The sequence below is a fragment of the Phycodurus eques genome, chromosome 9 (assembly GCF_024500275.1).
Source record: "Phycodurus eques isolate BA_2022a chromosome 9, UOR_Pequ_1.1, whole genome shotgun sequence".
In the NCBI taxonomy this organism is placed as follows: Eukaryota; Metazoa; Chordata; class Actinopteri; order Syngnathiformes; family Syngnathidae; genus Phycodurus; species Phycodurus eques.
The window spans coordinates 20,717,501-20,742,433 of record NC_084533.1 but is presented as its reverse complement, the minus strand read 5'-3'; the positions used below and the strand labels follow the sequence as shown (position 1 = coordinate 20,742,433).

Here is a 24,933-nt window from a genome sequence, read left to right as displayed (position 1 = left end):
ACATTGTAGTTTTTCAGCACGGGTAATACGAAATTAGCACATAAACTAGAAATCTGTCTGAATGTGCGTGGGATCTTAACCCATGCTACCTTAAAAATACTAATAGATAGATGTCCATTCATAACTTATTTTTGCAAGTTTTTTTTTTGCAAGGTTTGTAACCTCATCTTGCAAAAATGCATTTCTAGGATTGTATAACAAGAGTAAACATTTGTTTTTGTTAAGAACTGTAAATGAGGTCCACTGCTCCTTGCACACAGAGAAATAAGCCTTATTAATATCCTTTGGGCGAAAGGCGGGGCACACCCTATGGATTTAGAGTCTTGAATTAACTGAAAATATCTCTTTTGGAAAAGTGGGAGGACGCCAGAGTACCCAGAGAAAACTCACGGAAGCACTGACGGAGCATGCGAACTCCAGAGAGTAGGGCCAGAGCAAAGATTCAAACCCCAAACTGTGAGACGGACATGCTAACCACTATCTCACCGTGCTGGCCTCCTTGTCAACATTCTGAGTAAACATAAGGAATATATTTATCATCTGCATATAAACCAGAACTGTATTACTATTTGACCTTCATGATTACAATTTCAGCAAAGTCATACTGTATGAGCATGCGTAAATATGAGCATGAACATGATCTTACCCTCTCTCTTTCTCCGAGCGCCTGAGAGTATTGTTTTCAGATGTTTTACTGATACTGTCACTCGACTGGCTGCCTTTAAGCTCTGCGTGATCTCCCGATGGCTCCTTTTTCTTCTTCCTTGCAAAGAAATTTTTGAAAGTCTGGAACTTGGACTTCTTCTTTCCTGAGGGGACACATGCGAGCAAGTTTGAAATACACTTGCAGATTTGTGCTCTCCTGTTAGTCGTCTACTGACTCATTCAGAAAGAAATACCACAATGGGTATCTAATGAGATAATTACACACTCAACATCTTTATACACTTGCAACATATGAAGTGCAGTTCCCGCAATTTACCTGTTGTCTTGAATAACCCAGGTAGGCACCTGAGGAGAAACCACATGTGCATCCTGGTCCACACAGAGAAGCACATAAAAACAACACGCACACTTGTAAAGGTTTTCCCCAAGTGACTGCAGCCCCATTAGCACTGCGGTGGAAAACTCAGCAACTCTTTTATAACTCGTTAAACAGCCACAAAGTTCTTTCAGTCAGCAAGGCACTTATGTGGAGGGGGGAAAGGTTTAAGTGTAAGGTTATGAGATTTCACGACATAATGAGAGAATTGGCAATTTCAGTGTTGTGTAATGAAAATTTAATGTAATGTATTGTAATGTATGTAATGTAATGAAAATTTTAATCTTTTTTTTTTTTTTTACTATACCAATAGCTATTTTAAAAAAAAATAATAATGAATTGTATTAACTATTAATTAATTTCAATTATTGATAGCGTAATTCTAACTGTTTCACATTATAAATACCAGTAGTTGTTGACTCCAGGTGCAGTTTTAGATTTGATCATGGAAATTACATTTAATAGCCTGATTAGAAGTGTAACCAACATGAAAACCAGAGAGCAAAAAGAACCAAGACACCAACTTTGGCAATAGCCCACTGAACAATTTGGACTGTCGTGATGAAGAACGAAACGACTAATAAAGACATCAGCAGCAGATTAAGACCTACACATTTTGTGAGCTGTAAAGAAAGACCTTAAAATAAAGTACAAGTCTCTGGAATTTTGGGTTTTATGGACTGATGACACAAAGATTAACCTTCAACAAAGTCATGGAAAATTGGGATAATGAAAGGATCTGATCCCAAACATACAAGCTCATCTGTGAAACACAGTCACGGTTTGGGCTTGAGCGGCCTTTTCTGGGACGGGCCCATTAATCTTCAACCCTGTAAAGCATGCATTTTACTTGCTAAAGAGCAAACTGCCGAGTGTCTCTATGGCGATGCATGAATCGGTGGTGACTCGAATTGGCATTTGAGTCCGCTGAAAATATGATATATATATATATATATATATATATATATATACACGTATATATATATACACGTATACACACATATATATATATATATATATATATATATATATATTTCAAGATTTTTATCTTTGTTTACTGGCCAACGCCATTTGAACTTACTGTGCATAGTTTCTGCGAATGTACGCAGATGTAAAACTCTTCTGAGATCTCTCCATAAAGTTTGTTTAAAACATTATTTAAAAAAAGATCTCAGCGGAAGGAGGCGTCCATTCGCCTAACCCCGAGGAGTTGCACGGATATTCATGGCAACGCCATAACCGCAGCCGAAAAAGAAGCCATCGCCGAGTTAGAGAAAGTTGACCCACCACAGCGTGTCAGATAGGCACCCTGCTAACTAGCCCTGGTTAGGTAGTCAATTAGCTAGCTACAAAGGAAGCAGCTGGTCCAAGGCAAAGGGGGTTAACGGCACCGACAGGTGCAAAATCAACCCGGGGGGTTTTACCTTTGGCCAAGATACAGCGAGGGATTCTGGTTAAAGTAAGACTTTTTCACCTAAAAAGAACAACTTTTCGGGAGGGAGATGCGGCAAGTTGGATTTTTCATTTGTTGGACTATTCTTTCAGAATAGTACAAGGAGTAATGATTCGATTCTGATTCGGAAGTCATTCATTACTGTCAATACAAATAGCGAATGGGGATTTAGAGGGCCAGTCTGAGCCCTAGGTGTCACCATCCAAACAAACAAGGGGAAAAGGCTGTGTTTAAAGCCTGGAAAAGCATCCATCCCAAAGGTAAAACGCAAAAGTGCCGATGGGTCGTAGGCTCGATCGCAACTAAATATTAAGACTTATTTAGTTCAGTCTAATTCAAGTCTATCTATTCCCCCAATTTTTCTCACTTAAAAAGGTGATGCGTCATTAAAAACCAAGTTGTGTTCTAACTTGTGTAACAGATGCAGATGTTGACACCTGGAACTGTTGATCCCATCTCTCATATTCATCTTTTGATGTGAACCCCAAATATCTTCAGACTACAGCTACAGCAAAAAAAATGCAGGAATTGGCCTACCTCTTCCATTTTTTTCTCCTCACTTTGGTGAGGAGTTAGGGGGGAGAGAGAAGTGGAGTGTAGGACAAAGACAGCCTACATGCCTGCCTAGTCTGGTACTTTACATAGTTTATCATAGTTAATTGCAACTAAAAAGGCCCTTAGAGACACCAGAGCTCAAAGTTCTTTTTCAGTAGGCTGGAAACCCGAAAGTCAAGAGAATATTTTAAATTAATTCAGACAGTCGAATACTGATATTTAAATCTATTTGAATTCCAACCACTATTTTGACGATTTAGAGTATTATGCTGGGGTTATAAAATATTTTACATGAATCACATTTTACTTGTGTGAGTCATATAGCAGAGAATCCTTGAGCATTCCTTCAAGCCTTAATCGAAGTCAATTACAGCTGAAAATATGTTCGGAATCTGAGGACAGGGGGTGCACATTTGGCCTGAGAATGCCTCATTTAGTATTTGACACAGTTTATATTATATTAATTTAGCGAGCTGCCTTGATGTCACACATGGAGGACTTTATTTTTCCCACTCATTGTTTTATATTTAGGAATGTTGGCAACTAATTCTCATTTCCTTTGTCTGACAACACAAAGTGAACAGCTTTAGCTTTACTTGAAGAGCTTCCAGCCTGCTCTTCATGAGGCTTCAGAGGCCTTTCTGCAATACAAACATAAGAGTCAGGTGAAAACACAATTGGGTACTTATATTGTGCTATTTCAGGTACAGAGGGGACAATGGAAGGTCAGATTGACTAACTGCAGGGGAAAAAACGTGATATTTTACCCAATTACAGTTGTTGCTTCACTATCATTACTTGCACACATAACAGTACATGTTATCATTTAGTATAATTGGAATTGACCAATAGCACATGCAGTGGGAAAACGGTGACCTTTTCGAGAGGAGGAAAAAAAGATGGTAAAGCACATCAACACTAATGTTGCATCAGCATTTGTTAGGAGTGAAACTATGAGTTCTGAGAGCTGTTGACCCCATGCCTTTTAAGCACCTGGAAGGACAAAACGTAATGAACAAGCAGCCGGAGAAAACACTATCATGGATTTATGAGTTCTAAATAAACACTCGTTTCTTAAAAACAAAATTGAATCCACAGCAGTTTCCCAATGGGAGATAAGTCATCTGTTTAGAGACATCACTGGAACCAAGCTGAACAAAACAGCACTTTGAATGTGAGGAGTACACAACACACTGCTTCCTTGTTACAATCATATCATCAGTGTGTGATATCTGTGTAACAACAGTGTGATTTGCTTGGGCATGTGAGATAATCTTAGCTTTCTCCGCTTCTTCATTTCCTGGTGGCAGCAGCAGTAAGGCCATCGGCATATCTGCAACGGCCTCATAATCTCTGGTGTGTGTGTGTGTGTGTGTGTGTGTGTGTGTCACTACCAAAACTTTTCTTTCCAAGACACTGGCACAACAATTTATGTACACATTACACCCTTATGCAAATATCTCTCTATCTTTTTGGGTAGTCTTTAGTGCAACCTCCAAATTCTAAAGTTGTGAAATTATAATTTTCTTCTAATTACATTAAATTCTGGGGGGGAAATACACCTTAAAAGTAAAAAAATATATCTAAAAAAAAATTAACATTTTAAATTGCATATGACTTCCACAAATCGTGACTTCGCATATTTTGTGAGACTTCAGTTCAGTTCTAACAACAACCATTTATGGGACAAAAAGAGGTACCACAAGAACAAATTGAGAGGCTTATTAACACAAAAAGAAGTAATGATTAGATTTTACCAAAGCAAAAAGGAAGGCACTCTAAAATATCTTACTGTATGCCCTAGACTGGTCGACAGTCAATTGCAGGGCACATCTTGACCAACAATCTCGGACACTTACATTCACACCTATGGGCAATTTAAGAGTTTTCAGTTAAGCCAAAATATTTTGAGGAGAAAGCCGGCCGGAGCACCAGGAAGAAACCCACACAAGCACAGGAAGAAGATGCAAACTCCACACAGGAGTGCCCGAGCCGAGATTCAATAAGATTATGTTAATTAATAAAGTTTTATGATGCTCAAAGTTTGACCATGGAAAGGATTACTTACTATTATAATCAATCAGGAATAAAATATGTGTTGCAAAGGGGTGGGAATTTTCAAAATTCCCAGAATTTTGAAACCCTAAATATAATGAATAATCTATCGATCGACTGGAAGTTGACGATAGGACAGATTTTGGTCCACTTCGGAGGTTCCACCGACTGCAAGTTAACTTTAAATTTAATGTTCAAGTCAACTGGAAATTGTAAAGGTGTCTTTGTGGATACTCGTTATTCAGTCCAGTCTCCTTTTCTCCATGTCATGCTGTGGGATCTATTTGTGCATGCAACTACAACGTGGAAAATCGATTTTGTCTTTTGTAAAATAAAATATACAGCATAAACATTAAAACAGGAGACAGATATAACTTATAGTACGTTGTGTTCAGTGACTATATATACCTGAGCAGTCTTCCGCGACCTCAGCAGGCTCCTGATTGGCCATCGCATCTGGAGGTCCTGATGCCATGGCGGCAGGGTCACTGCTGGAAAAGAGACAATGACATCAATGAGCATGATGAGCCTTCACGACTACTGCAGCGATTTATTGAGTCAACGTGACTATTTTAATAAATGTGTATTTCATGCCATGGGGACTAACATTAATATGTATGATAAATATATTTTACTCTCCTGGTGCTATATTAATTCTATTCGATCTTCATTCATTATTCCTCATATACTGTAGCAGTCTATGCACTTGCAAGGGCATTGGACTCATGATTACAATGTGATTCAAGTGTAACTCTGTTGTGGCGGTGACTAAACTATTCCCAGTTACGACAAGGAGCTTCTATTTTTACTACAATCCAAGAACCTCAAACAAACTGCACAATCAAGTTCAAATGATTGCTCAGAGGCATCAGAGCTAAATTTAACATCGCCTCCCGCTGATGCCCATGTAGCTAAACATGAAAATGGGAAAATATGTGCTGCAGTTTCTTTTTTAACAATCAATCATCTAAATACAGAAGGTTTTAAGCCATGTGAGAGTACTGCTGCAAAGATGTTGCACTGGTATCTCACTATTTGAAAGGTATCTCACTATTTGGACGCTAGACTTATAGTTTTTAAATTTATTGACATCACAGAGAAATTGTCATGTCAGGATAATGTTGTTTTTTTTTTACCATTTTCTCGATTGTTTCCCAGGTACTTGATATTTTATCATTTTACGAAGGCCCAAGAACACTTAGACCCCAAGTGGTGCTCACAAACCTTCCCTTTTTCCCTGGATGAACTTTTTACTGCAGTCCACTGTTTTTCACCTTTCACGACAGACACATCACTAGTGCACTTACATGACGATAAAAAAATTGAAACATTTTCTCCTTTTTGTTTGGAAACGTTTCATACACTGATGACAACATTGTCAGAGCGATTTTGGAAAATTTTCAATGTCATTTACACCTGCCACTTCAAAACACCATTTTCAGCGTTTTGGGGGAAATGACAACTCATGTTTTAAAAAACATCTTTTAAAACCATTTCTACAAAATGTGTTTTCAGGCTCCAAAACACCATTTTCTTGTACAGGAATGGCTAAATCTGCACTTTTGACCTGTTTTCAGTTTAAAACGATGTTGCATTAAAAGCCCAATTGCCCCTCCCCCCACACACACACACCTATACACACCGTTAGGGTAATTGGCTTTCGCTTTGGCCACTAATATCAGTTATCCGCCAACATTCTGCAAACAATACCACTTTGTGTGTGTTGTGCATAAAAGCCGATTCGAATTTTGCACACCAAATGTCTTTAGTACTGTCAGATAAGAAATCCACAAGGTTTTAAAGCCTTATTTTCTGTGGAAATGTCAGGGAGCTGGGGATCTAAATGACTGACCTTCGCCCATTTCCAAAGCTGGCTCCCCATGGAGACATCCTCCGCTTCATCTATGAGAAAGATTTGGGACGATGAGGAAGGACGATAGAAGAGAAAAACAGAACAGAACGGATGAGGTCATTCATGAAGAGCAAAGGGACTGACAGAAAATGAGCTTATGAGAAAACAGTGGGAACAAATATGGGAGAAAGCGTGCGAGAGGAGAGGGGGGGGGGGGTCACAGATTGGGTTGTGGGAAAGAGCAACATGAAGAGAAAGAAAAGGCAGTTAGATAAACGGATGATCAGGAAAAGGAGAAGGAAAACAGACTTACAGTAAACAGAGAGAGGCCTTCCTACATCAATCACCAGTGTATTTTTTAACCAAACATGGAAAAAAGACCACTGTAGCCCCTTACTAACTGAAACTTAAACAAACTTACAAACCTTTTATAGCCTTTTTACTTTTAACAGACGGAATGGACTCGGTGTGTATGAGTGTGAAGTTTAAAGGTCCCCAATGTCATCTAAATATCTTTTTTTTAATTTTTTTTAATTTATTTTTTAACTGCTTTATACATAACATAGTTCAACATGAGTCTGTGACATGGTTTAAGTTTGACATTTAAGGTATGGTATATATGTAGAACATACAGAGCGCCGAATGTACTTTTTCAAAAGAGGCCACTGTCACAAAAACAATACAAAAAAAAAAAAAAAAACTAAAAAAACATCTATTCATACGTGCTCTTTGTTGTATGCAGAAGGTCTGGTGTCTCCCTTCACCAGTAGATCATAGATGTTGTGATCACAGCGTACATGACGTCACTCCTGTTCGCCGAAACCCAAGTTCAAAGTAAACAAGCAACTGTAGCATCCGTTGGGGAGCAACACGCGTACATACACATACAGAAAGAATGTCTCCACTCTCCAGTTCCATCTAGCTTCGCATCGCTCCTCAACTCATCTGGGCCACTTTGCTGAAGCTCTTCACTGAGCTCAGCCCATCCGCCATCCATCCAGTCGTAGGGCACCATCGTAGGCAGTCCACCAGTTCTGCTACTTTCGCGGCTGGTGCAAGAGTGCTGCCTGAACAACAAGAGGTGACAGTCGGACAGCGCCGGCATTCCCCTCATCAGAAACGGGGCTGCTGCAATCCCGTTGCAGAGAGGGCGCAAGCAACAAAACGGGTGGATTTGAAATTGCTGTAGTATCAGCAATTAATAATCAAGTACTGCCCACTTCGTGGTTGGTACTCACCCACTCAAATCAGCTGAATGGCAACAATGTCAAGCCAAACAAATAGTCTATAAAGTATACATATGTTGTGTTTTAGAACAATACTTACTGTAACTACAGTATAGTTACAGGGTTATAGAAAGAGAATGAAACGATTTCATGATGCATTGCTTCAGTTCTCAATCATCGGCATGGAATGAGCCAATGACCATTTGAAAGCGGTGTTTTCTAAGTTTCTAAGTAAGACCAATGAGAAACCTGTTTACATAACTTATAAACACATAAACCTGTTTACATACCTTATATAACACGTACAGCATATCAGACACGCTTGGAATCCTGACTGACTAGGTACTAGAAATATTAGTGCCTCAAAATACCAGGTAATACCCGCTTTTGTGGGTATTTTTGCTGGATGTCAGTTGGGATAGGCTCCAGCTCCCCGCAAACCTGAACGGGATTAACGGTAGCTATGGATGGATGGATGGATCATCTAGAACACACAATTTCCCTGACTATGTACATACATGCTTTTTAACGCTAAAAAAGATACCATGAGGAGAGTCAATGGGAGAAAACACTGAAATGAGAGTACACAGCAAGTCAAAGGCCCGAGCAAGAGGCCTTGCGTGCGTGGGCAGAAAGGAAGGGAGGACAGAGGGGGCATGAACTGGAGGTCATCTGGGGTCAAACATACAGGATGTGAAGCTGAGATGGACACAGGAAGGGCTGAGCTTCTGCAACAGCACACTTGGGAGCCTTTGTTGGCGTCATGGCGCTCAGGGGTTGGGTGGTTGTAGCTTGTTAATACTAATGTACCACCCCAAACTGGACAGGAGGAAACAAAAAGGTGTTGAGTTGACCAGTAGGCCGGAACTTTCAATTGACTGCACATCAGCACTACTACAGTTTATTGAAGCGCTGTACGTATGTGCTAATGACGGCCACATGACTTGGCTGTTAATTTTAGGCTAACGTACTTGGATGGGTTCGGTGTGGAAGAACAGAGACCAGATCTCACATGTCCGATATCAGTGAGTGACCTCACACAAACGTCCTTCTGGATGAATGGACAAAATTCCCACAGAGATTACAACATATATAAAGAGTGGAAGGTGTTTTACCTAAAAACAAATTTATACAAAACACAAATTATTGTCCACCAGGGAGAGTAGAAGGATCTCCCTTGTAAAACTGTAAATGAATAGGGATAAAATATTAATACTCTGTTGTACTGTACCCAATTGTACAGTAGTGGCAACCAGCAGTGAAACAAAAATATACCGGTAGTTTAACACACACGAAAGGGTGCCAACTTTCTTGTAAATATGTTTGAATCCTTTATTATCATGTTGAAACATTTCACAAGAAGCAGCCCCATCTTTAGTTTATGTTCACATACAAAAACAAGTTGCATCATCCTGGGGGTCAGAACATGTTGACTTTGTGCAAAGCTATAAAATTGCCAAACTATTCAGGCCTTAACTGCTTCATTTTGCCAGGCATACTTAGGATTTTGACTGTTTTTTTTTTTTTTTTTTAAATGATGACTGTCTAATAACTTAAAAATAAATTCAATGTTCTCTTAAAACCACGACAGTGTCAACGGGATATTATAGAGTTGGAACACAACAGCTCTTGTCTCCATGCAAGTGGAAATGCGCGTGTTTGTGCCAGAAACCTTACATAACAATGGATTAACAGTTAGCACATAAACGCCTGCCTTTATTAGGCAGACGAAATAACATCAGTTGCACATGTAAACAAAGTATAAAGTTTTGCCTGAAAACAGAGGACCAAATGAGCCAATAAAAATGTCATCTGAGGTTTGACACCTTCAGATGACTGTAGAACAGAAGGATGTGGGCAGACAAACAGCCAAATGGGTGTAGATTGTCCTTATGCCCGCTGCCTGAATGATGCATAACAAATCCAGTCTAATTCGCATTAATTACTCAATGAAACCAGTGTCACCAGACTCACTGCACCACAGACGAACGCCATGTATTCATTCCAGGCTCAATAAGACAGCTGCTACTCAACAATAACAAAGTTCACTAAACTATGTATATAAAACAAAACAAAAAAAACATCTGGATAATTATTTACTTACCTCTTGTTAATTCTTAAAAAAAAAAAGAAAAAAAAAAGGCTTTACAATTTAAAGTACCAGCATAATTTAATAGGCCTACAGATTGTAATATAAAATCAGGGATGGACTTTCCATCTAGCCAGCACAGCCAATCGCATGGGGCCCCAAGATTTCCAGCGGTATGTCTCATTCATAAAAACTGATAAATACATTGTACTTTGATTAAAAAAAACTATAATTGAAAACCCCAAAATACTTAAATCTATGATTGTTTCCCTCGCTGCTCATGCAATGAACTACGGGGAGTGCATTTGCAGATTTGATTCAAGAAAAGGGTAGAAAAACAATCGTTGGCGCGTTGTGAGGAAAATGAAGCAGCGTTACCCTGTAGAACGGAGAAGAGGAGAAGTTTAAATTTTTTTTATCAAAAGTACCAAAGTTATCAATATTTTCCACAGTGGCACTGATTGGGCGTTGTCTTGCCGGTAGCAGTAGCACTCCAGCGTCAGCTGAGGCGGATGCAGTAGAGATGAAGTAGAGAGTGACAATCTTCATCTTCATCGTGAAATTGTGAGTATTAAAGCTTTTCAAATGGTAAACTATGTTGATTCATATTCTTATCAAATACAGTAAAAGCACTGAAATGATTCACTTGTTACATAATAGTTCTCGAAGGATTTTAATGACTTTATATAGCGCTGGAGATTTTATTTTTTTCCAAATTCACACTTTGATTTTGATGATACACAATATTCCAAATGTTTATATGGATGTGGAACATCCTTTGAGTGGGTTTGCCTTGGGTTTGCCTTGGGCTGGCAAATGACTAAATTTGCCCCTGAATAAAATGACATATTTTTAAACTTTTTAAAAGTGAGCTCGCGTACAATACTACTTCGAATGCCTGTAAACTCATTTGTTTTATTTCTAAATAAATTATATACACTTGAAAATAAGTGCTGAAAACGTGTAAAGACTGAGAACAATTGAATACTGAATTGCTGAGATATAGTGTAAAATTCTTTTTCACCTTCTCAAGTGTCCACATTTCTTTGGGTGGGCCTAATACGGGGGTTCACTGAGGCAAGAAAGGAACAACATCAGTGGGTCCGCCTCCACTATATAACTACCGAGCGACGTCTGTGACTATTTGGCATAATTGAGAATTACTTAGTAAAAATAGCTTGGCCCATTTCTGCCACTACATAGTGCAGTTAGTAATCAAGCTATGCCAACAACCGGAAAAAAATGTCTCCACCCTGAAATTTTGTGTGTTATTTGGGCTACAGTTGTGTTAAACCACGTCACAGACTCGCTTTGACCTTTGTTATGCATAAAACAGTAGAAAAAATGAATTCTGAAGGGGACCTTAAAGTAATCACCATCACGTTGTGAATGTTTTACTTCAGCAGTAGTAACATCCGAATTGGAATTTCCCAACAAGCTCCTGCAGAATAATCCTCGACTGTGCTTTAAATTAAAAAAAAAAAAAACAGTCATGTGAACAGCTAAAGCAGTTAATGAATTAAGTTCAGTTTTGTACAAAGCAAACATGAAAACTGATTCATGCAATATTCCTTTTAAAACACATTCACACTGTTACTGTTTTAGACATAGTTTGATGAATTCGCTGTATTTCTGAGCAAGGGATTTCTTTGCTTCAAAAGTCAAACTAAAAGAATAGTCTGAACTTAGAATTGACAATTGCTTACATGTGCTTCATGCTGTCGAAGATCTGCTTTGCATCTTTTCCTCACGCTGCATTTTAGACCAACCAAATTGCAGCCCTGCATCGCGAGGGCAGATGAAAAGCAGAGCAGAGGAAGTGCAGATGGATTGAGTTTGGTAACGCGACGTTGGCGCGTCAATGATGAACCACATGCCTTCAATTTACAGAGCGATACGAAGATGCCAAAGAGAATTGAGAAAGAACTGAGACACAAGGATATTGAGAATAAACGAGCATATAAATGGCACATTGACACCACTGACATCTAAGTAACAAATATCTGTTACTTATCGTCGGTCTAAGCCTCCAAAAAACACTGTTTCCTTTTCTGTGTAAACAAAAAGGACCAAAACGACAACTGTATCCATTTTCAGTTAACTTTTAATCCAAACCCTGCTTTGGGGAAACAACACATTACATTAAATGAGTGATTCCCAACCATTGTGCCGTGAGACATCAGGTGTGCCGCAGGAAATTATACAATGTCTCTTTATTGGTAAGAAAATTTAGGTACTACAAATAATGTGTATTTATACTTTTATTTATGCCAGCAATTTATATTGACAGGGTGAACAACTAAATGCAACTAGATGACAGAAGGTACAATTAACCTGCGTATCCACCTGTTGCCTTTCATAAAAAAAAATTATTTACAGAATAATTCATTGCATTCAGTTTTGTGCTCAACAAAACAGGCCCAGATTTCATACTGAGTAAATCACTTTGAAATAGATTAAGACTCGATCATTATTATCATTATTATTTCCATCCATCCATTTTCTGAGCCGCTTCTCCTCACTAGGGTCGCGGGCGTGCTGGAGCCTATCACAGCTTTCATCGGGCAGGAGGCGGGTGTAAAACACATTAGTCACAAAAACCTACGGTGAACAGAAAAATTCACAACTGCCCCCCCCAAATTTCCAAGGACGTCCACTTCACTGTCTTTCTGTGACTCATCCAGTCTCTCCAACTTCAACCGGCTGATGGTACTCTATGACACTCTTGAGCTCAGTGGCCACCTTCCCCTGAGAACTTCCACCATGAAGACTCACAAGGGCAAGCAAGGTACTGTGACTTCATTGTTAGGTGTCAACTTGGTCGCATGATGTCAAAATGGGAACAGTATGTTGAGGACGACAGTTTAAATACCAATTCTAATTGATCCAGGAAATGTACTGGTCTATTCATTATTCACGGATCAAACACTTGATGGGAATTTTGCCATTCAGCTCCTCACGCGAGAACGGCAAGTTGTGTAAGAAGTACACACACACACACACACACACACCGAATTATTAGGCAAGCCTCCTTTTTGAGGATTATTTTTGGTAATCATAACCATGCTTTAGGTTAATCCAAAAGGTTCATAAACCTCAAACAAGAATATTTAAGAAAGCAAAAGTGAGGTTTAAGCTTTCTTAGGAGAATATCAATATGTGGACAATTATTATGCAACTAGTGGTGTGCAGAATTATTACGCAACTAAATGAAAACACATTTTCCCATGTCACTTTTATTTTCATTTGTTAAAGTCAGAACTATAAACAACTCAAAACTTTTCAAAATAAATTGATAAAAACTGAGATATACTGTATATAAAAAAGTGATCAATGTGGCCACCCTTCTTTTCAATAACAGTGATAAGCCTTCCACCCCTGGGTTCTGTCAAGTTTTTTGATTTGTAGTCGATGAAGTTTTTGTGCAGCAGAAACCACAGCCTCCCAGACATTGTTCCGAGAAGTGTACTGTTTTCCTTCACTGTTATGTCTCCCGTTTAAGAACTGCCCACAAGTTCTCAATTGGGTTCTGGTCAGGTGAGCAAGGGGGCCATGTCCTTATTGTACAGCCATGCAGAGGAGTATTTGGATTTATGTAAAATAAGTGTTTTTGAAAGATACTGACTTCTTCCTGTACCACTGCCTGAAGAAAGTGTCTTCTAAAAACGGACAGACTGTTTGGGGGTTTATTTTGAGCACATCTTCAACCTGAAAAGGTCCAACCTGTTCATCTTTAATAATACCAGCCTGTACCAGTATCCCACCTCCACGTTTCCGGCGTCTGAGTTGAAGTGGAGCTCTGTGCTCATTATTGATCCAGCTACGGGCCCATCCATCTGGTCCATCGAGAGTCACTCTCATTTCATCAGTCCATAAAACCTTTTGGAAATCTGTCTTCAAATATTTCTTGGCCCAGTAAGCTCATGTGTCTTGTTCTGTGGTGGTCTTTTTTCAGCTTTTCCTAACTTGACCATGTCACTAAATATCTTGTACTTCGAGGTATTCCAGGTAAGTGGCAATTCTGAAATATGACACAACTTGAAGATAATTGGTTCCTGGTAGCTTCACACTTGATTCTTGATTCTCAAATCCTTGGCAGTTAATTTGCACCTTTTCTTCTCAACATGTTTCTTCCGACCCTGCTGACTATTCGCAACAAAACCTTTAATGGGTCTGTGATCACGCCCCAGTATCTTAGAAATTTCAAGAGTGCTGCATCCCTCTGTGAGACTTTTGATCATTTTTGACTTTTCAGAGTCAGTTCAATCTCTTTTTTGGCCCATTTTGCCTAAAGCTGCCTCAAAATTACACACACCTTTATATAGGGTGTTGATCTCTTTAGGCCACACCTACACTCATTTCATAAATAGAGAGCACCTGCTATGCTTAAATACATAAAGCATTCAGGTTTATCTAGCTGCGAACTAGAAAATATGCCTAAAAGTGATATGGTCAAAATACGTGCTTAATAATGGTGCACACGGTGTGTGTCTGTATGGAAACATTCAATTTCCAAATAGATCATTATGTCACCATCTTGCCTCTGTGTCTGCTCATCTGTGTTTCCAGTTCGGTCTCACAGTGAATATCCATTGCATTTTAAATCATAAATTTCCAGTTTTATTAGAGACATCAACAAAAATATTTAGTTCAATGTGCTCTGAAAGATCCGATCTGATCAGTGTGAGAGTTTTAATTTTAATGTTGTTTTGCACGTATGTAATCTGAAAGTCACAAGGCAGCTTGGCCACGAGTGGAATTTTTAAAATAAAAAGGCCTGTAACAAAGTGAACTAGTCAAGGCCTGTTGCGGGGAAATAACTCAATTGGAGATTTGAGGAATTTGTCAGAGAGGATTTCCTGAACCGTGTTCTACTTCTCACTGGAACAATAACATGAGCTTTTACAATGTTGTCTACGAAGTACAGGATAAAATGAAAAAGAAAAAAAAAGAAAAACGTTTCTCCATCCACCATTTGGTGTATAATTCATTTGTTTGATACTTGGTTTGGGGCTTACCACATTCTCTTCTACCCCCACCCCCACCCCACACACTCCCCTGCTTGAAATGCAAATGTGTTCTTAGCAACGGACCTTACAAGGACTCCAGACAGAACTTGACCAAACATTGTCATCAGTCATTCTGCACTGTCTGGGGTACATTCATTTACATCTGCATCACCCTTCCTGCTAAACAAACTCAGCTCGACTGATGCACGAGTGGGCTTCTGTTGTGTACACACACACACACACACACACACACACACTTTCCATCTGACATTGTAAAAATGCAAACTACAGTACATTTTTATTCTTTATAGTGTGCTACAGCTGTAGCCTCCATTGATGTAAAAATACATTAATATCACAAAAAAATAAAATAAAATCAGCAGCTTTGCTTGTTTATGCGGAAAGTAATATGCTGAGATGAGCAGCCCCATTCAATGCAGATTGCGCTGGTCAGTCTACTTTAAGCAGATTTTTGTGGTCCATTTTCGGAACTAATTGATCAGCACGACCTCTGCTCCTGACTTCTTTGTGGCAAATCATGAAACAGAGAACTCAAAAGTCAAATAGGCTTCTGTCTCAATAAACAAGGGCAGGAGAATCAGGCACAATTAGTTTGTAATTAGTTTAGTTACAAGTAGTTAGACCGTTGTTGGAAAAATATATACATAAACTGTGAAATATTGTTTTCTGGCAACTAAAATAAATATAAATGGGTATATAAGGGTAATTCTTTCCAGCAATCTGTGGCTGTCTCACAGTTAAACCGATCCCCTAACAATGAGCTGACTTTCCCTCAACGTGCCACATAAACAAACCAAATGTTTGTCGATGACATATCTGCCAAGTGAACCTTAAACGATGGTAAGCGGCGCACACCACATCAAGGACAAAAATGACGCTTGACTGTAGCTTAAATAGCTCAAAGCACTCATTATACCAAACCTCTGTGCTCCAATCACACTGCCAAGCCCAGTAAAGTGCTATATATACACTGTATAACCAATTCAAAGCACAAACCATAAATCACTGAAGGACTTCAGCAAGACCCAAAGCAAGCAAGCCATCAATTGAGCAAGCATATGACTGATGCTGAGTCATGTTCATCATCCTAATTTTCCTGCTTAACAACAAAAGTAGGCTCATTTCTGAGATTGTGTGACCAAGCATATACTCACGGTGTAAAAAACAAAATCAGTCCATCAGCTATGAGTCATCCAGCTGACTGTCAGTGCCAACTACAAGTCATCAACTGTCTCAATAAACACAGACAAACAAAAGCTTCATTAGCCAGCATTCTGGAACAAAAGACAGATTCAACTCTGTGGGGTGACAATGTGCCATACAAGTTAAAACCAGCACACTTTGATGAATAAATTGGAATTTTACGAGGACAGTGCAAACCTCTAATTATCTTTCAGTGCACTCCAGCTCATCTGCCGCCACTTAATATGTAATGTGGAAGAAAATGACATAGAAGCCTGTAAGAAGATACACATACGTGAAACTTACTCTTTGCTCTTGAAGCATCCATACATTCCGGCCAGACTGTAGGATGACTCAAATCTCGTCAAAATAAAATATATTGTCCTCCGGTTTGTCCAACAGCAGATTAGAAATACGTTAATTTTCCTTTAAACTTCAGGGAAACGATGACCTTGATCTATCTTAAAGTTGCTTCTCTGTGTGAGATGATCCCTTTCGTCCCAGTCAAACCATCCTCTGAGGTTCCTCCCACTTATGGAACTGTACTGTCGTCAAATTACATACAGAATTCCCTTCAACCAAATGTTGGAAGAAGAAAAAAAAAAGAGCAGAAAAGTAAGTCATACTTTACCACTCCAGTATTTGCATGCACAGTATGAAAAAAGCATTCATTCTTTTCAACTGAGTCAGGATTTTGTGAGCCTTCAAAAACAAATGTGTCTTTCCCCCCCCCCCCCTTCGGTAGTTTGCGAGCGATCCTCTGCGGGCTACAGTGCAGTGTGGAACTCAAGGGGAAACAATGGACTACATGACTAAGAGGCTGACTGCTGCATGCCTCGCTCCTCTCGTCCCGGTCACCATGGATGGTAATGCTGCAGAAGGGAGGAGGGCGACACTGCCCACTAAACTTCCTATACTCTACTCCCTCCTGTGTTCTTAAATTGTGTACATTCCAAATTCTTACGACCTGATACTTGTTTATACATCTGCCGCTCCACTTGTTGCTTTTCTGTGGGTCTTACTGCCTTCAGTTTTGACTTCAGTATGTTGAAAGCATGCTATTAAATGAATAAAGAATATTGAATATGTCGGGGTGTCCAAACTATGGCCCAGGGACCATTTGCGGACCATCGTCCGTTTTATAGTGGCCCGCGCGACATATGCTAAAACTAGCATTTGACACGGCCATGATGTTATTTCATTTTATTTTTTTAAAAGGCGGCAGTGTGAAAAACTGAGGATTGTGACTCCCACATCCTCCACAGGTGCCGCCCCCATCACAGCGAAGCTCCTAAAACTACAAATAATAATAAAAACTTAGTTTAATAAAGAGTTTCTCTTGTTATGGAAAGACACTAAGAAATAAGAGTAACAACATTTCTATTTATAACACTGCAACAAATAACATAATTCAGTTTCAGAAGAAAATAGTGTGAATCGCGATTGTTTGCTCCACTTCTGTACTCAATGTCAAGTCACATTTATGGCACTAATAATTCTAATGAAGTAAATACTGCCTTAAAGCTGGTCATCTTACTAAAGACTGCTACTGTTTTGGGTTCTGAACATGGAGATGAGATTATGCTGCTGCTCAGTGCAAGAGCGGATCTATTCTCGCGGGATGCTGAAATATCCTGAACTATTTGCCATAACCCCTTTCAAGGTAAGCAAAATAAATATAATGTACTGTATACTTTTTACAGGACTGGTGAGTTGCTTTCAGATCTACTCATTGTTCTATGGAAGTTCCGTGTTTAATGATTTAAAGGTGATTAAAGGCAAAGTGGCCCTTACATCCTTTGATTTTTCTGTATGTGGCGCTCAGAGAAAAAAAAAACTTTGGACACCGCTGGAATATATGAATATTATGGAACACTCTCTTTTTAATGGCTAGTATACAAATAGTTGGGTCTCTGGAGGGCCTGTTCATCAATCAAGTGTGAAATTAAACTTTCACTTTCAAGTGATGGCCAGGGAGTCCAGCGGTATTTTCATTTTACAGTGTCGTGTATGCAATGCTGCAATGAGTAAAAAGGTTTTTATTGTCTTTATGGGGACTCGGTTTTTACCCCACACCGCGGGCTCTGCTCCCACAAGAAGCCACTTGAGTCCAACGCTCAGTTTCCACCCCCGGCTGCCATGGTAATGAAAACCAGATTTGCTATTGGCCCATACGGGACAGGGTATACAGCCGCTCATTTGCATAAAACAGGGCTGGCTACTTATAACTGCCTAACTTCAGTGAGATAAGAAAGAGAGGGTGTAAAGTGTCCTATAATTCTTGATCCCTAAGGTATTTTAGTGAAATCACATCAGGGACCTTTTATTAATAACACCCTGCTAAAAAAAATAAAGGGAACACTTAAACAACACATCTTGCATCTCAATGAATGAAATATTCTGGTTAGAAATGTATTACATAGTGGAATGTGTTGAGACCAAAATAAGACGAATGATTAATGGAATCAAAATCCTCATTTCATGGATTCAGCGCAGTGTATAAAACATGAAAGAGTCAGACAGATAACCAGCTAGATATGTTTCAAAGTTTGAAGCAAAACGTTTGGACATTTCCTACATATATTGTAAACAAATACAGTATATACAGTAGCTATAAAATGCACTGGGACTGGTCAAGGTGTTTTGGTTGTTGTTTTGAAAGACGGGGAGATAGAGATGAATGAGGAGAGCTGGGACCAGCCTTCTGATGCAGATTTTATTAAAGTCATCTGCACTGCCTACAGGCAGGCAATACATCGTATTTCCAGTGCCTTTGTTGCAATGGAGTTACACTGAGTGCACTACTGTATGTGTATTGCAAGATTTCCAAGGATGCTGTATGCAAATTCATACATCACAAAGATTGACACTGTTAAGATGGGTTTTTTTGGACACTGTGTGATGTTGATTGGGGCTTATAACATTTTGGGCCTCACAAAAAAAACATTTAAAAAATATTGAAAATAATGCAGCAGTCATTACTGCTTTAAGATTTACCAGCATCTAAATGCCATATTCGTGCTTGTTTCCTTTGTGTACATTCATAAAATATAGACACCCAACAGTTATAAACTACATTTACAAAGATCATAAGTTTCTCAAATTTTGATATTGCATTGGATATCATGAGAATGTGCAAGTGTTCATAACGTTGTTGCCTGTTGGTGCATATTGAATGTGATTTAACAGTTCCCTGCTACATTGTCATGCTCCACTTTCAAAAAATGAGTTTCCATTGTGCGCAAAAATCAATATCGTGGCTTGTATTGATGAGTAAATGTCCGTGATGGGTCTTCCATTCATGTCGCAGCCGCTGTATGAGTCACCACTACCAGAAGGGGAACAGAAGTGGAATGGAACCGGAGGTGCATTTTGGCCATCCTTGTTTCGATTAAACAATGACAAGGGACGCCTGACGGGCCTCTCGTTACCCACTTGATCTGTCTGAGCAGGGGGCCAAGAGACTGCAAACGGCCCGTTGCAGCTGATCACAGTAAGTAGGGAGCTTACAGTAAATACCGACAGAAAGTACAGCTCCACAGGCTTATTGGTGTGTGCGGCCGCAAGCTGACATGAGGCTTGATCTTGAGCTGGCCTGTTGCTGCATCCTCCCACGTTTGAGCCTCTCAGATGCATGAGCATCCCTCTCAAGCAAGGGGGACACTTTTATTTTACTGGCAAATTTAATGAAATTATTATAGGGTGACTTAATGGAGGTTCAGAAGTGGCCGGTTTTCAGGTCAACATCTCCACGTAGTTGGAGGATTAGCGAGCTTTCAAAGGGAAAGAAGATTGTGGAATAAACCCTGTCTGTCAACCCACGGCACATCTGAACTTGGTATAGTGACAAAAACACAGTGCTGAAAATGTAAACATGACTATCATTAACAGAGGAGTTATGTTTGGGCAAATTTCTCAATCCCAACAAGCTCAGACTTTTCTGTTGTATTCCTTGAAGATAAAATGTGTGTTTCAACAGCACAATCTCAAAAGGTATCTACAGCATTACACTGCCAACAAAAAATGTTCAAATATTCCATTAGAAATGAGGTGAATGCCGAGGAAGCACGCTATTGAATAGGCAAATTACCAAAGAGAGAAAGAAAAGGATGTCAGTAAAAACATCAAAAGATAAAAAATATCAATACCTGGCATAATATGCAAAATATGAGCGGAACGACAGAGCAGCATGTTTGGACAGCGACTGAGGGCTTTTGGAGATAGCATGTAATTGTTAATGCATCATTGCTTGTCTCTCCATAAGCTCCATCTATAGCATACGTCGTCACGACTTTCAACTTGTTCTATCAGGGGTTGCCACAATATAACATAACATTTCTAATTTTATAATATCTAATGTATAATATATAAGAATCATTATATGATAGAACTGAGAAGCCATTATTCTAATTAAACATTTGTTTTAGCAATGGTCACCCTACAATGCACCCTTAACACAATTAGCTTTTAACACTTTTTTAAAGTTTAAAAGTTTGAACTGCAAAATTAGTGCGCTTGCTTTCATATTCACATAATGTGAGAAAAATGTTTTACACATTTTCCACCTATCCTGCTTTGTCTGTGTCTTGGATGTTGCCTTTCCCTGCCTTGATTGACTCCAGATGGGATGTAATACAATACCAGAAGGACACCTTCTAAAACGAAAACCTTTGCCAAGACTAATAACCAACTGTAGATACATGTGAATCTGTAACTAAAACAACACTACCTTTTTTTTTTTCAAAACCTTTCAAATAAAATCTAATGAGATATAAACCACATTCCATCCTGGCTTCAGTTACTTAAAAGTAGGAAAGTAGGTCACACCACCAAGTTGGCACTTGGCTGCCAGATAATGGAGTGCACAGGTTCAACACATCAATACACCAAAGACAAACGGCGCTCTTAAAAGTAATTTGGTGCCCTCATCAGTTTTCGCTTTGTAGTTTGTTGTCAATCCTGCAGTGACACCTGCTTTAAAAAAAAAAAAAAGTTATTACTAGAATACGTGTTTGAATAAAACTAAAAGTATCTTTATCATGGAATACCGCAACAGCAAGTCCAGCAGCCTACAGTAAACTCCCCAACCAGTAGGAATTCAGGACAAGTACACGTCTTAAGTTTTAAAATGAGCAAATCTTAGGTTAACCAGAGTCATGGAACAAACTGATTGTGCACACATATTACATTTGGAATATGTTGGTGAACTACAAGTCCAGTTAAAGTGGTAAATATTGACAGTATTTCCATTAGGATAATCGATGCAATACTTTCTGCACCGCTATGCCCACGGCTCATGCCATTAAGTCCCACAACAAGTCCCAAGCTGGTGTGTGAGGGAAATGTGGTACTCTTCTGCTAAATGCTGCTTCTATGGAATGACGAGTACATCTGAAAGCAACTCACCAATTCTGTAAAAATAGCCTGTGGGATCATCACCATGAGGATCCTCTCAACAGTCTTGAAAAACACACCTATTGAATGTCCCCAATGTGCAAGTGTTGACTTTCTCAACACTAGACATGTCACAGCACATCCAAGAGCAGGAGGGCTTGTTCCTCCAAAATATGTGTGAGTGTGTGAGGATACATATTTATCAATTATGTGACTCTCTGTTTGGACAGCCAAGAGGAATGTCGGTCAAGTGAGTTTGCTTCGGAAGAACAAAAAAAGAAAAAGCGGATATTGGTATTTCCTGAATGAGCCCAGAGAACACCCACTATGTCTGCTTGAATATTTCCAACAGAGCAAGTCTTGCTCTCAAAACATTAGGCCTTCATCTCACCTTCTGGAGGGTGGTTACTGAGGTCAGAGCCCTGTTTTGCACAGACCACCACTTAGATATTACAAAGTATTGGAATTCTCCACTTTGGTTGTCTTATTGTGATCTAATATAGCGTTAATAATGTTATTGACATTAGGCTGCTATAACCATTAACTGGAGTGAATTTCGGTGAAGCTCTATGTTTATTATTCTGGTTATAGTTTGCACTGGCGTAAAGCTACACTGCTTTACACTGTAGACCACATTATTTATTGAACAGTAGTTTACATCACTACAAACCAACAACAATCCTGAACATAAAAGTGTGTGTTGACAATACTCGGCTGTCTCAGTTCTCGAGTATCCTTCAAAATCAATAATTTCATCAAATATGGGGGAAGTGAACAATCGAGCTATAATTTGTCATTTTCCATTCATCCATTATCTTTACTGCTTGTCCTCATGAAGGTCGCAGGTCAGCTGGGGCAAGGTACACACTGGATGCGTCGCCTGCCAATTGGAGGGCACATAAATAAACAGTCCTTCATACTCAAATTCACATTTATGGACAGTTTTAGAGCAGTGGTGTCCAAACTATGGCCCAGCGGGTCGTCCGTTTTTTTGCGCCCTGTGGCATATATTAAAAATAACATCTGACAAGACCCGCAATGCTATTAAATAAGAGCAGGAAAAGATCAAGTTACAGAATTAAAAATGGTCAGCTTTCTACACCTAATCCTATTTTGCCTTATCGCCTTTAACCAAAATTTGTGACATAGTTTTAAAAAAAAAAAAAAAAACTAAGCTTGATGAAGCGGTTTTAGCGTGTTTAATATATTAAAGGTGAAGAATGCCAAAGTGGCCAAGGCATCCTTTGAGTTTTCTGTATGCAGCCCTCGCAGGAAAAAGTTTGGACACCCTTGGTTGAGAGTCTTCATAATGTGCATGTTTTTGGACTGTCATAGGAAGCTGGAGTACTCAGAGAACAACCATGCAAACACGGGGACAACATGTAAACTCCACACAGGAACATTCGACATTCCATGGTTTGACATTCAAACCACGGAACCTCAGAACTGTGAGGCAGATGTTAATTCTCATTTCCCCCCCCCATTATTCTTAATGTTGTTGTTGTTGTTTTTTTTTTAATCTCTCTCTGAATATTCTGAATTCCTGATTTTACGTAAGAGTTTGAGGATATTAACGCTGTATGGAGGAGTTGTGCCATTGCGGAGGTCAGCATGGATGTAGGCCAAGCTTACATTTTGTTCTTCTTTACACCACAAACTAAAGTAGTCGAGTCTGAACCAACAGCGCCTCGTCTGACTGCAGTCAAGTAGGAAACTTAGTATTTGCCTCAATCGCATCCAAGATGGACCCCCACACAGTTATACTGTGTGCAAATCTGGAACCCATACCATTTAGTTTGGCCTGGCCTGACCCTCCAACTAAGTACATTTTTGCGTATTTAGCTTAGTTTAAATGCTACAAGGAAGATTTCCATATTCCTCTCGTGACATCATCTCTCCCTTTTTTTTTTTTTTTTTAAATTGTGTGGTTTCTCTCTGACCGTCCTCTCTCCAGATCTCTTTCTGTATCTTCATGTGCAGAGGAGGAGGAGGGAGTGGAGCAAGAGGAGGCAGGGGTTACACCGCCGCTCTCTGGCGCCCTGAATTCCACTTCACATCTGGAAGCCATCGCTCTCTCTCTCTCTTTCGCTCTCGCTTTGCCAAACACTCACAGATTTTTGATACAGCTCTCTGCTGTAATGTAAATAACCCTATAATCATACTCCTGCCCTCAGCTTGCCACCGTACACGCACTGTATGCGTGCGTGTACTTGATATCATCTCCATTATGCTTTCTTTAAATAAAGCAGTATCTTTTTTCCTACATTTGTAGCATCTTTCTCCTCTGTTATTTCCCAAACGTTGCCAACATACTTTCCCCTTAAAAGGGTTTGTATGATGCTCATTATATATATATAAATAAAACTGACTTGGCACAACTTTACATTCCTGTGTTCAATTGAGGTCCAATGGGTTGCATGGTTTGAATTAAAGTTGAGTTATCTTATGAGAAGTTCTTCTTCTTCACGTTTTTTTAATCACCTTATTTTTAGATGAACATGTAAAATAAAATCTGTTTTTAAGTTGTTACATAAAACCAAGTGTCTTCTTTATGTGCAGATTAGATTTATTTGTCATGATGTAAACTAAATTTATGTGCCGAAACTGCAAACAACTTTTGTTATAACCATATCAAAATTATCTTTAATACTGTGCCAGCCTAAAATATCTCAACTATGACAACATCAAAGCAAACTCTTAAATGTTATTATACTACTAAATGCTATTATACTACTAATGTGGCAAAAAATACTATTAATAGATGACCGAACATTAAAGCCAACCTTGGAAGAGGTATTTTGAGTTGTACAGTATTTTTTTTTTTTGTATGAATGTTTAGGACAGTGAGCCTCAATAAGGGGGTTTGTGACAGAGGTATTCAGACTACGACAGTTTAAAGAGTTCCCCTGTGTACACTACCGCAATGTATTTGAATTAAAACAATATGAGACTGAAGAATAAATTTTGATTGAAGATGTTTGATAAAAAAATTAAAAATAAAATATGGAATTAACCATTTAGGGATTACAGCAAAGGCTGGGTAGGCCTACTACGG

The 24,933-nt window shown here is 39.1% G+C and overlaps 1 protein-coding gene across 9 annotated transcripts in view; it reads right to left on the bottom strand.

Annotated features, from left to right (window-relative positions):
- zgc:66433 (uncharacterized protein LOC321250 homolog) overlaps positions 1 to 24,933 on the bottom strand; it is a 50,280-nt gene that overhangs the window by 19,551 nt on the left and 5,796 nt on the right. For 3 of the 9 annotated variants that reach the window (XM_061686120.1, XM_061686126.1, XM_061686128.1), the window contains exons 2-3: positions 5,514 to 5,596; positions 647 to 809 (exon numbers count right to left, since the gene is read on the bottom strand). In XM_061686120.1, coding sequence (XP_061542104.1) covers positions 647 to 809; positions 5,514 to 5,596 — 246 coding nt within the window. Of the gene's footprint in view, positions 1 to 646; positions 810 to 5,513; positions 5,597 to 6,957; positions 7,008 to 7,679; positions 8,025 to 16,790; positions 17,302 to 24,933 lie in introns of those variants that run through there. The other 6 variants (XM_061686124.1, XM_061686122.1, XM_061686123.1 and 3 more) reach the window with 6 other exon arrangements.